General features: G+C 38.8%; 1 protein-coding gene across 1 annotated transcript in view; it reads right to left on the bottom strand.

Annotated features, from left to right (window-relative positions):
- The window catches only part of ST8SIA6 (ST8 alpha-N-acetyl-neuraminide alpha-2,8-sialyltransferase 6), a 45,214-nt gene that overhangs the window by 30,611 nt on the left and 1,088 nt on the right, over nt 1-13,515 (bottom strand). Inside the window, exon 3 of the mRNA XM_058814136.1 lies at nt 5,036-5,134. Coding sequence (XP_058670119.1) covers nt 5,036-5,134 — 99 coding nt within the window. The remainder of the gene's footprint in view (nt 1-5,035; nt 5,135-13,515) is intronic.

Genomic DNA, 13,515 nt, shown 5'->3' with positions numbered 1-13,515 from the left:
GAAATCATCTCAAGTGTAAAATTCTAAAATAATATAAATAATTCTCTTGTACTTAGTGGTTTAAACCATAAAGTGTTTTGAAAAGTGGCTCTTCCTGGCCAAGATAAAACATAACATTTCTTATGCCTGTTCTTTCATTTACTTAATAGAATCTCCAAAGCTCAATCATCTAAAGACATTAGACCAATATTTACAGATGTAATTTTTCCTTTAAACTGTCTGTAAAATAAAACTATCTGCTATTTTACATGATCCAGAACTTTGGTTACATTGCTACATATAACCAAAAAACTCTCTGCTCTTGAAAATCCATTCAAGAGATTTAAATTTGTTCACAAGCTAAATACTTTGTAACATGCAAGTCAAAAGAATTAAACCGTTTTTGGCTTTTATGTCCAATGTTACTGTTTCTCCCATTTGTGCCTGGATTATAATACAGGCTTTTAAAAACAATAACTGACTTAAGGTAACTGGAGGAATAGGAAGAAAAGATGGTATGGATGTCATGACTAAAATTCTATAGGACCCAAGTCTCCATACAAGATCTAACTTGTATTCTTTTAACAAAAATAGCTTAGTGTCGATCCAAACGTTCATGAGTTTATTCAAGCTGTCACTTAGAAGTGTCTATTTTGAACAGTTTTACAAGAGTTGGGATGGCAACTTGACTTGTTTTTAAGTGGAGCATGAGAATTGATAAAAAGCAACATAAAAAAAATGTCTGGTGGTTGCAGTAGAGGCCAATTATCTGAAAGCCTCCTTCTCTCTGTTCCACGTTTGAAATAAACAGATTGCTCCATAAAAGTACTGCAATTGCTAAAGGTAACTCACTGATCCTACCCCAAGTAAAATCACGTCCAATTTCCACACAGAAAAATAAATTAGAATTTTAAGAGGAATTTGCATTAAAACTGGTCTCTGGCTCAAGTTTGCACCTGTGACAATATGTACAAAATTTCATCCTCCACACTTAGAAAACTTTTAATGGCACTAGAAGATTATAACTAAAGTGATTCTACTGAGCCCTCACAACTCAAGAGAATTCAATCAGCAGAAGCAGGAAAAGAAAAAAACTAGTTTCATTGCAGTTGTAGCTGATCTGACCTGGTCCAGCACATTCTTCCTCCTTCCAGTCCAACTGCCTTGTGCCACTATGGGTACTTACCTGACTCCACCCCTGTTTTTCTTTTGTCAGGTTCTGCACTTGTTAAATGCTTTCATAGGCCACTTTTACTACCAGGGCAAAAAAAAAAAATCCAGAAGGGCAAGGATATGAACATACATTTTCTTCTTATTGTGTTAAACCAGACAAGAAAGATTCCATCTAAGACCACAGCGAGTATAAGCAGAGTGATGGAAATGGACAAACAGGGATCAAGGCCCTTCTATTTGGCAGCTGCCTGCTGGTATGTTACCAGCCTTGGAACTGCAGCCATAGAAAATGGAACTACCTTCCTGCTGAAGCTGATCCCTAAATTGAGTCACTATGTGGACAGACAAGGGTCAGTAGGAGTGGAGGGCAGGGAGGGTTTGTGGGGTGAACGTGAGAAAAAAGCACAAAACCCAAATAGCCAATTCTGATGTTGAGTAACTCATCTGGTTTCATTCCTTAATATAAACAAGAAATCACTCTTAGATGCTTGGACTTACAAAAAAATTTCAGAAATTAATAGCATAACAGACCACAAAGAGTTACTTACACTATAGCTATCCAGGAGAAAAAAAATATAGCAAAAGCAAATTCTAGCCTAAAGACATTGATAAGATGAAGATAAGAGTCAGAAATGAAATGAGAAATTACCATCTATTCAGAAAGAAACTGCATTGACTGACAATTTTTTAGTAAGTTACAGGGAAACATTTGGTAGGGAGAAGAATAAAAGCATAATCCACAATGCCAGTCACAAGATGTCATAGGAAACATAGGCCGTCTCTGTCAGAAACTGTAAGGGCCCTCTCATACCTGTAACAGAAAATGCACTTTGGGTAAAGCACCAATTACAAAGCAAGAACACTGCAGCCTTTCCACAGCTGTCTCTACTGGACGGAATTGCTCTTGCTCAGAGTTATCCAAGCTCACCAGCTCACACAGAAAAGCTCCATTTCCAGGTCTTTACAAGTCAGAACACCAACTCTGCTCACCCTATGCATCCAGTTTAGCTCCTCTTGTGACCTACAAGGACACTCTGGTCTGTCAGAAGTTGTCTTTACCAGCTGGCACAGTGCCACAGGCAGCACAGACATCCCAGCACACTGTCCTGGGGGACAGGAGCTCCCAACTGTGGCAGTTCTGCAAGGCATCTGCTCACACCAGTAAAAGGTTTCTATCAAATGAACTGTAATACAGACAGCATTCCTAGAAATAATTTTTTAAAGACTCAACATGAAGCTCTGGGATTTGCTGCAGCTGGTTTTACAGCCCAGAAAACTTTGTTTTCTTCCCAGAAAGCTAATTTTAGCATTTCCTGCTTTAAAGGAGGCCTGGGGACTCACTTCTCCAAACAAATCAGTTCAGGCTATCAGGGAATCATTTCATGACTCTGCTGTAACCCAGACAGTCATCTTCTCCACTCTTCCATTTCAAAGAGCTGGCACATTACATAGATTTCCAATGGCACCTAGGAGCCTACAGCACATATTCACTGATGCTAAAAGGGTTTTATTATTGAGATAAAAAAGAAAGGCTCAGGTAAATTGAGTTATAAAAATACTTGGACAACACAATGATTACAGTGCTGAGAAGAGTGAATGAATGAAACATGGGGTCTTTTTGTCCTGTTTTTGTCTGCCACCTGCACCACAACCATTATAATAATTTGCTGTCCTAGGAAACTCACTTATACTATATGAGCCTGACTGACAAATAACACCTGGATGACTTTTTCTTTTTCCCCCAGAGTATTTGTCAGGTAAGAAGTGACCTACTGTGTTAACTGCGCTGGCTAAGGTTGCTATGCACATTCGAAGCACTGACAAAGTATTAGTATCTTCTAATTTTTGGAAGATATCTAAAGGAAAACAGCAAGGACAAATTGTAGAGACAGCATGGAGACAACAGGTAAAATGTCAGAACAGACAGATGCAAAATAAGGAGAGGCTCTGTTTTGCCTCTGGACGTTTTAACATTACCAAAAAAATATCAGTTTTATAAGCCCTCAGGAGATTTTACACAGGGGTTGCTCTAGAATAAAAATGGAAAACTGCTAGCAAAACTCAGCACTTCAGGCTCTTTGTCACCACCAGCACATACTTGCTATAATAATAACAACAACTTCCCACTTACATAGCATTTCTTACTATTAAATCATTTGACAAGCTTTAAATTAGTAAATTTTTTTTCTCTTTCTTCCAGTTTAAGAGGCAGGAGTGTCCAGAATATCCCTCCAAGGCTAGAACTGTAATATAAAGCATTTATGTGCCACACCCATGGGTCACAGCTTGAAAAAGCAACAAAATCCCTGCAGCCCCTCTCAGTGAAGGTCAATGGCTGCAATATTCATGGCAAAAGGCAATCCCTTGCTCCTTTTCTTTCCCAAGCATCTGTTTCTCTTCCTACCTACCCAGTTCATCTTCTGCCTCATTAAATGGTACAACCCCTTTCTCTTTAACCATGGAATAAAAGTCTTGTACTTTGTAAAGTTTCTCCCATAATCTCAGCTCCAAAATGTTCTCAATGAACATTTGAAGAGCTCATCTCCAAAGACTGCAAAACTTTGCAATGTGTGGCATAAACAACTGCATTTATATTGCTGCAAGTGGATTTTGAAAGCAATACAGTGACCGCTTTTCCTCCTCTTGGTGTTAATCACTTAAGTTTTAAGTCAACTGCATTATTTTACCTCTGCCAGTCTGTGTTCCAGCTCTCACTATCAGTGCATCAGTAACATAGTGGTCTAGCACCTTTCAAAAGAATAAAAACTTCAATGATAGTGTTGCTTAAAAAAGTGGAATAGTGATGGGAAAAGAGATTGTAAAGAAGGGGGGGAAAAAGAATGAATAAATAAATAAAGAAGTAATAATAAGACCAAAGAAGAAATGCTGGAAATATGATGATTTAAAGAGACGTGAAAGGTCTTGAAATGCAATAAAAAAGTGAGGAGGGGGCAGAAAAGACAGAGTATGTTTTCAAATCACCATTTAATGTTGTTTTGGCATTAAGTAAAAATTTGAATTCTCCCGTACTTGGAATAGGGAAAGGCATATAATTGTTTTTAGTTCACCTTTTGTTTCTCATTCTATTTCTTTTCCCAAATGGAGGGGAGCAGGGAGGGAAGCTCCCACTTTTAAAGACAGCATGGCACCATCCATTTTAAGCTGCAACTCAGTCCTAATGGGAAGCCTTTCTTACCTTCAATGTTTTATTTATTGGTGCATCCTTTGGTTTATTGGTGCATTGATAGAGGAAAAGATGTTACATGTCAAAATCACTGTCTGCTTCTCAGCTTTTCACTTTGTAAAGTGACAAGGAATTTGAGTGGGACTGATATCAAAGTTGGATTTTTCTCCATGCCAGAAAAATACAGAACAACAAGTTGAAACCCAAAATTAATTTGGGGTGGTTTTTTCCCCAGTGTGTCTAAAATTGGACTGTTTGTTACTTGTGGACTTGCAATCACAATGCAATCATGTGACTAACCAGCAGGTCTTTATACTAGTACATTTCCACCCTTCCTCTAGTTAGCAATGCTGGACAGAATCATTAACTGAAGTTGCTCATAAAAGGAGGAGTGCTCACCAGTCAGGGAAAAGACTCTCAAAAATGAAATTATACCCCACACTTCTACTCAGTATTTTTGTGAATAACTTGTTGCTACCTGCCAAGAAGAAATCTTGCATTGTGAAAATAAAAAAGTTAAAATCCCACCTCAAATAAATCTTATCCATGTAAAAGAAAAAAATGCAGCAAACATTGGTTGAACAAATTCAGTTTTCTGTTGCATAGCTCCCCTTTAATAAACAAGAATTATGTAAAAAAGGACAATCTTTTACCCTTCTATTTAAAACAAACAAAGCAGAAAGGACAGCAAACACCTACCTTTTCTTCTTGATAGATGATGACAAAATGTTGTCCTGAATTGCCTTACATTTTGAAGCCTGTTCAAACTGGTAAATTCCATTTTTATTATGAGTTGTTCTGTTAAAAGGGAGCAGGAGGAGAAAAGGCAATAAACTTTAAAAGAGAGAACATATTCTACCAATGTTGTCACATTTACTTTATTATGCCAATAGGATTAATAACCTTTGATTTAGCTGAAAACATTACTAAAGAAACCTTATGGACTTCTATTGTGAAGTTCTTGTTATTAAAAGAGAGTTTTCTGCTAGGCAATATAAAATATTTGGTTGTTTAAATTAACTCTATTTCATAGTCTGAATTATATTTTCCACTTTACACTGTAATCAGCAAATGTAATTTAAAAAAATGAAATTGAAAGCTTCCTGAACATTAAGTTTTGAAGATATTTAAAATATTCACTAGTAAAATATTCAGCAGATGTGATTTCCTAAAATTGCTGATGAAATGCAATATTTGGAGTGAATATAATATATACAGGCAAGTCCATCCACAGGTGAAGTGCGTCTTTGTACTTTGACCTTAACTTACTGATTCACGTAGAATACTTCCTGTCTTTTTTATTCTTTATTTACACAGAAAGAACAAATATTTGTAAAAGGAACCAGGGGAAGTGTCAGATAGTATCTTTAATTCCTGTCTTATTTTCACCAAACTCCTGTGTGGTCCTCTTGCTCTGGGCAGTCCTTGTAGAAGAATGAGAAGTAAGTTAGTAAATGACTGAGATACCAAGTTCTTATTCCATTCACCTCAGTTCATCCTGTATCTATGTCCAATCTCATACAATCACCCTCTTCTAACATAGCCTTCCACTCTGTAGATTGCCATTTACCCTAAAGATTTCTTCTCTGGCATTATTTTCCCTGCCCCTTACCATGTTCTTCCCTGCCACCTGCCCCTCCTCTTTGCTTCTTTCCACTGATGCACGACTTACAGAGCCCTTGGACATTGCAGCCTTTTGCTCAAACCAGAAGTAGAAACACAGAAGGCAGAGGGGCCGTGTGCTGTTCTTAGAGAACAAGTGAAACATCTCTGCACAGAGGCACTCACACAAGAGAAAGGCCTTCCTGCTTTGTGCTTCTGAGTCATCACTGCTTTTTACTGACAAGGACCAAAACTTCACCTGCTACAACATGGAGACCCCTCAGCAACAAGATTTCTGACAAGCTGAGTTTGAAGATTTGCTTGGGAAAGATGCCATTTCAAGGCACAGAACCACAGAGTGGCTGGGGCTGGAAGGCATCTCCAGAGCTCATCTAGTCCAAACTCCCTGCTCAGGCAGGGCCACCTAGAGAGGGGGAGCAAGGACTGTACCAGATGCTTTTGAATATCTCCAAGCACAGAGACTCCACAACCCACCTGAGCAGCCTGTGCCAGTGCTCAGTCACCCTTACAGAGAAAAAGTGATGATGCCTGATGATCAGAGGGACCCTCCTGTGTTCCAGCTGGTGAGCACTGCCTCTGTTCTAGCACTGAGCACCACTAATGAGAACTTGGCTCCATCCCCTGCACCCTCCCTTCAGGTATCAATAAGTTCTCTCCTGAGCATTCTCTTCTTAAACACCTCAGATGAACAGACTGACTGAAGAGTAAAGAAGAACAAATGCTTGTTTATTTTGCTACTGAGCTGACTCTCATTGTCATAGCTGACAGGGAAGGAAAGAACCACCTTTCTTTTTCTTTCCATTGCCCATGAATTTTCTAGAGTTAGTCACACCTAGTAGCAATTTCCACAGGATGTAGGCTGCCAAGGAGAGAGAACAGCCCTCTTCATTTCTTCCCACCACCAATAAATTCTCCCCAGTATACACTCAGTGCCCCTAAGGAAGTATCCAGTCTGTATGCCCCTTGTTGAGGGAAACAGTAAGACAACACAACATAAACCTCTATCCTTCCAGTTCTGCAGTGACTTCAATAGTAACAGCTGGCACTGCCTACTGAGAGCTCCTTGGCTGCCTTTGCATACAGCTCTTTATCTCATTTTTTCTCAAGGAGTGAAATACAAATAGCAGAAGGCTCTCAGAGCACACAGTTCAGAGCTAAGAACGCTGCAGATCTCCCATAGCAAGTGCTAGCAAATATTCTGCCTAAAAAATTTATGTACACAGTTTTACTGCTGCAGCTTGCTCTGAATGGTTCTGTCTATGCAGAACAACCAGGCAGGCCCTTTCCAGCTCTCAAACAAATTTAGGTAGCACTACTTCCTCTCATGCTTCCTCCCTCTTGCTTCTTTAACTTAGTAACATCAAATGATTATTCTGCAGCTTAATATAAGAGAAATGGCTACAGGCAAAAGTTTAGCTGCCTAAACATAATTTTAAAGAAACAGAAAGGACAAAAAAAAAAAAAAAAAAAAAAAAAAAAAGAACAATTGATAAAAGCAAAGTGCATGTTACTGCTGCAAATAAGCCTTCCATTATAACTAAAACCCAAGATGCTGGATGCTGATTTGAGAAGTGGCCCCAGCCCCTCTGAGCCACCACAGGCCAGAAGAGACAGAAGAGACTGTCTAACATGTTAATATGCCAAGTGGATGACCAGGCCAGAGCAGGCAGCAAGGTTTGATAGCTCCCTGCAAGGGGCATTAGCAGAGTACCAACATTCTTGCACAACTCTGTGCAGACAACCATTACAAGTCCTTACAGCTTCCTATTAATTTATGTCTTGAGATCTGTGGGGCAATGAATAAATATTCTCTCAAATAATACAGGCTTCACCCCACAGACTTTTAGTCCTTTAAAAAATTCCTAAGATCAACAAATGCAAGTTGCCTCATTTTTTTAATACACAATTGTTTTTAAGTAATCCTTTTCAAGACCTGAAAAATTCAAAAAAAAAGGAAGTCAGAGAAAAAAGATAGAACAAAATAAATCCCTATTCTGTTTTGTCATTAAAGCCTCACAATCACTTTTACAGCCACATGACAGATCACCAAAATACTTCTGTGGCTTTTTGTACATAAAACTTACTTAACCCTCTTTATGTGGTGCAAAAGGTACAAAATTAAAACAATTGATTTTCAAGAGATGTAAAGCAATTACTCATTCCATTAAAAGGTAAATTTCTGAATTTCTGTTTCACTGTTAGAGTAGCCTCTACTTCACATGAGTGCAATCTTTTTGCACTTAGATAAGATGGGTGTGCAAGAGACAGTCCAGACTTCTACTGCATTATTCATGGCAAAGTTGCACAGACATCAAACTCACATTAAATTTCTGCTCATTTCAGACAATTGTGCAAGGCAACATTTACCACTAAATTAATTTACCTGACCCAGTGGATGACAGTCTTTGTTCACTACTTAGAGCAGCACTACAACTTCTGCAATGAAATCAGTAATATGCCTCACAACACAGATATCAGGCTACATTCAACTAATTCCGTGAACTATTAAGCTAAATGAGAACTTGAAGCAGAAACATTCTGTTGGCCTAAACTCATAAAACTGATGATACAGGGAAATTTCAGCTGTATTTTCCCTAGGGCTCATATGTTCTCAAAGCCAATCTCATTGGACCAAATCTGAAAAACAGGGGCTTTTTAAATCATATATGAACAGCTTGAGGACCACATACTTCCTATGGTAATTCTAGAAACTCAGGAAGTACACCATCTGTACTTTAATAAATCCACAGTAGATTAAGACCATGTGCCTTATCTATCAGCATGTTTTATTCTATATCTTGCTCTCAGGAAGACAGCAGATCCTCAAACTGTAAAACGTTTAAGACAAGGACTGACTCCATCTTCAGACAGAAACTATATGGAAAGTCCTTTTGCTGCTCCTGCAGCATTCAGTCCTGAGACAACAGGGAACCTTAGTGCAGGAAATCACCAGACAGAGGGGTATGCCAAGTAAGAGAGCATTCTGGGGGAGATGAAAGGTACAGGAAAGAAAAGCAAAGGCACACCCTTTAAAAACAAAACTAAACCCAACCCCAGTTATCAGAGTAGGAAAATGGGATAGGCATAAGATGGAGGAACGATAGGGAAGACAAGAAAAGAAAAAAAGGCATATGGAAAAACTGATGCTGTGAGTTATACTGTAACACAAAGATTAAAAGGTCACTCTTCTAGATATCCCTCAAAATCTGATAGAAACAAAGAATGTGGGATGAGATATTCAAAATTTCTCAGAACTGAACTGTCTGGCAGCAGTGAAAGCAACAAAAATTTCACCTCCCCGCTAAGTCCACCCTGAAAGTAAGGGAAAATCCCACTCATTGGCTATTCACTCCACACCCAGCATAATAAATTGTTGCTCTTTTCTATAGCTTCTTGATCTTGGCTGTCTGAAGCAGCACAAGAGCTCTAAACATGTTCCAGCTGAGCATCTCCAGCTAAAAAGGATAACTTCTGTATGCAAAATTACACATTTTTATCATTCTACCAAAATGGCACTGAATAGCATTATCCAGATTGTGAATATCTTTTGTCTTAATCTCTCCCTTGAAGGGACTAATTTATATTTGAATCTCATCATCTGTTAGTTGAATACTATTAAAAACCCAAAATCCCTACTTCCAGAGGAAGGGTGCTCTTAAGTGCTGCCTTTGACACTATTTCAAATTAATCAGATGATAAGAATATAGTGATGTTTTTAAAGTTCACAACACCTTGATTAATAAGGCAATACACAATTTAAATTCTTGGTGAAATGGACTATAAAAATTGCTTCATCAAACCACAGGAGTAAGAATTTGTCTTGAAACATTAATCACAGCAACTGTTAAAGGGATTGATCCTACTATCTTTGTTCAAGTTCCTATAAGGTATTGCTTATCTAAGGAATGCTAAATCAGGTCTTTAACACAAACTGCATCTTGAAATTATTTGAAAGACCCTCCAGTGCATTCACCAGGGCTATATATAACATCAGACACTTTTTATTTATAAAATCCATAAACTGCATGACAGGTAACATGACAAGCAACATTCAGAGCCTCATGGTAGGTGAAGTGAAAAGAATAAGGTACTTACACTAAAATCATGTTACAAGGGCACACAATAGAATGACAGAGCAGTTTCACTTGGACCAAATAAACAGAAACCTTTCACCACTGTCAGAACATAAATATGTCCTGGCAGCAGCTTTCAACTGAACACCTATTCATTTAGACAGAACTAATACATGAGGCATGGCTTCAAAATATGCTCCTAAAATATATCTGCATGCATCACTTGGGGTGAAGGGGCAAAATATTAAGAGAGCAGTAAAATTAGTGAAGTGGACCCCCACTGCTGACTAATCTAAACCATAGTAAATTATTTGTGCAGTATACTAGGCTACTCCATAATTGTGGTATTAGCCTGTCTCTTTTCCCCCTTCTGACTGCCTGAATGCAGTATTTTGTCACGAGACAGAATGTACAGGTCTCTGTAGCATTGTTAATTAAGTATAGCTGTTTATTTCCTAGGCCTGCATACAGATCTGCTGCTGAGAGAGGAATTGGAGAAATCAACACTATGGAACACTGTATTAATACTAACTTGTTTACCCATAGCTTCTCAATCACTTCCTCCCACTGTTCAATTACCTCAGTGGTCTTACACTGGGCTTGCCCTGGACCTGCAAAGACAGAAAGCAAGCTGGGGAAATAGTAAGTGAATGCCTTAAAACTGGCAAGACAGACTAACAGAGCTATGGTAGTCAGTTCTTTAGGGTACTGCTGCCTTGTTTCTTTTATATAAAACATACATAAATAGTGCTATTTTTTGACTTCTCTTGCAGGACCTGGCATGATTTATCTGCTACATATTCCTGGGTAGTAAAATAGCAGCTAGAATTTCTTCCTAAATTTAACCTAGCACACCCTGGGCCTCATAACAAAGAAAATACTACCTAGCTTCTCTTACTATTTTCATTTTCCCTTGATAAGCACTAGCAGTACCGAGTCCTCTGTTCTACTATTACTGTAACCACTAAACAAACAACTATGCCTGCACAAACAGTTGGGGGAGAGAGGAAAGGAGAGAGGGAAGACCAAGGATCTAAAGGTGAGAAAAATGCAAGACTTCTTTTTTTGGTTGTACTGTTGAAAATATAAGAAGGCTGTAGTTAAGAAAATAGAAATTGTACTCGCAGTTATAGCTTAAAAATTGAGAGGACAGTGTGAGGCATAGATAGGAGAAATCTGCCAGAGAACATATTATTGCAGTATAAATGACACTGGTTCCATGAATAAGTCTGGAGGTTACTAGACATATCTTACTAGCAGTGGCCTTTCTTTTCAGTAAGAAACCCTACTAAGAGGCACAGTAGGCTGTGAAATGAGCCCAAGACTAGATGTGCAAGTCGCACTGTAGAGGCAGTCACATTGCCCCAATTTGCTAAGGCTTAACAAGAAAAAGGGGTAAGCAACAAACCTGTAAGAGACAAACCACATCATCAAGATTATTTACTAAGACACAGATCCCCAGAGAACTTCAAGTGCCTGGTCACCATGTATTTAAACATTGCTGCACATAATAGCTGCCTAAGTATCTAAGAGAGTCTGATCCAATCCTCTGCTCTTCATCCTTTCATCCTTCAGTTTCATCCTTTAAAAGTATTACTCAAAGTAAAAGAACAGATTAGCTTTCAATACTGCAAGGCAACAGAATAATAGGGCCTTAGAGATTCTTTGGGAGATGTCTGGTTACAAATATGCCTCCAACAGCAAAGGAAATAATGATTAAAAATATTAGCTTGTGACTGTGAAGACTGTCTAGATTACTTTTACTTGGAGGTGGTCAAGGATAGTGCCTAGGTTTTTTTTTCTTTTTCCTTTCCTGGAAACATCCATGTACATCCTCTTAATCTTATGCAGGAAAGAGTTGCTGCCAATAACACAGCAATGCCACTCAAATAATCAGGGTTGTTTAGGAGAACCACACTACCCCACAGCACACTGGAATCTAATTCCTATTGACCAGACTATCCATCTCCATCACTGAGGGATTGCTCTGAACTCCTGAATGAGTCCAGATGCTCTCTGGATCAAGCATCTCCAGCATGGCCCTTAGCCAGGCCCAGTCCAGCTGCTGCCTGGATCAAACGCCTCCAGCATGGCTCCCTGCCCAGTCCTGCTGCTCTCTGGATGAACCAACAGCTCCTGGTCAGTCCAGTCCAGCAGCTCTCCCTCCTTTCTCATTAGCCACACATGCACCACAAAGCCCTGTCAGGCCAGCTTACTGAGCACAGTCAGTCAGGTGAGACAGCACATCCACTCTCGGATTCAGCTGGCAAGACATCTCTCCAAAGACACTGCAGTTACAGGAGCTTGAGTATATTGAAACTTTCTTTGATGAATTATTTACTTGACACACTTTTGCAGACACTTAGTCATGAAGAAATACAATTTCAAGCTGACAAAAACTAGCTTCAAATTGGTGTCAAAATTCCTCCAAGTAGAATAAGGAAAAATACATATTTAAAATCACAATCTCACTTGCCCTATTACAAAGGTTAAAAAAATGACATGGATTTTCAGACCTCTTTGGTATGTGTTGTTTCCACTTTCATTGCTCCAGTTGAGTGTACTAAGATGGGAAATAGACTGTTCTCTGAAGTGCTCTCTATCAGCATTTCTAGTCAATTCAATTCCATGGTATAACACAGAGAGCTGAATGAAAGGAGAGGCAACTCAGAAACTACTAGGGAAGAGTGTGAGGAGATGGGCCAGGGGGAAACCACAGACACAGCCCAAAACAGAGTGGAAAGAAGAATGGAGTAATGGCTACCAAAAAAAGCAAAGCAGAACAGTACATACTGCAAAAAACCAGTATCAAGAGGGGGAAAGATGGGAAAAAAAGCAGAAAGGGGAAAAAAATGAGAACAGGAAAGAGAAGCAGGCTAGAAGCTCATAACAGTAGGTAGGAACATTTGGAGAATTCTGTTCCTTTTCTTTCACTCTAACTTTGAAAGATGCTATAAACTTAGAGCTTGTGAAAGTTTTAAATATTGAGGGAAAGAGCACAAGAGTATCTCATCAGAAACACATAAGAAATGCACTGTTAGGGTACACTGCAATCATTACTGCAACTAACATCAACTTAGGGAAAGCATAGGCTACCAAATTCAGCTAGACTGAGTGAGATGGTGGCCTTAGTAAGGTTAACTGCACTGTCACCATTGTCTTCAACACAACCAGGACATCACTGTTTCTGTGAAAGACCCAATTCTTAAGTTCTTTCTGATTTTCATAATGTGGTTTTTGACTGTAATATATATTAACATATAATAGTCATGGTAACTGCAAAGGCAATAATGCCATATAAAGTAAAAGAAGAAAGAAAAAATATTTCAAAACTACTTCTTACATAGTATTGATTTCATGTGTGGATTACACCACCATCTTCTGCACTCTTAGTTTTCCTACAGTCTGTGGGGACCCAAGAGCATAAAAACAACAGTCATTAGTATTGAAGTCTGCATGTAAGGCACAACGTTTCACAGCTGA

The sequence above is a fragment of the Ammospiza caudacuta genome, chromosome 1, assembly GCF_027887145.1.
Source record: "Ammospiza caudacuta isolate bAmmCau1 chromosome 1, bAmmCau1.pri, whole genome shotgun sequence".
NCBI lineage: Eukaryota > Metazoa > Chordata > Aves > Passeriformes > Passerellidae > Ammospiza > Ammospiza caudacuta.
This window is presented reverse-complemented; position numbering and strand designations above follow the sequence as displayed.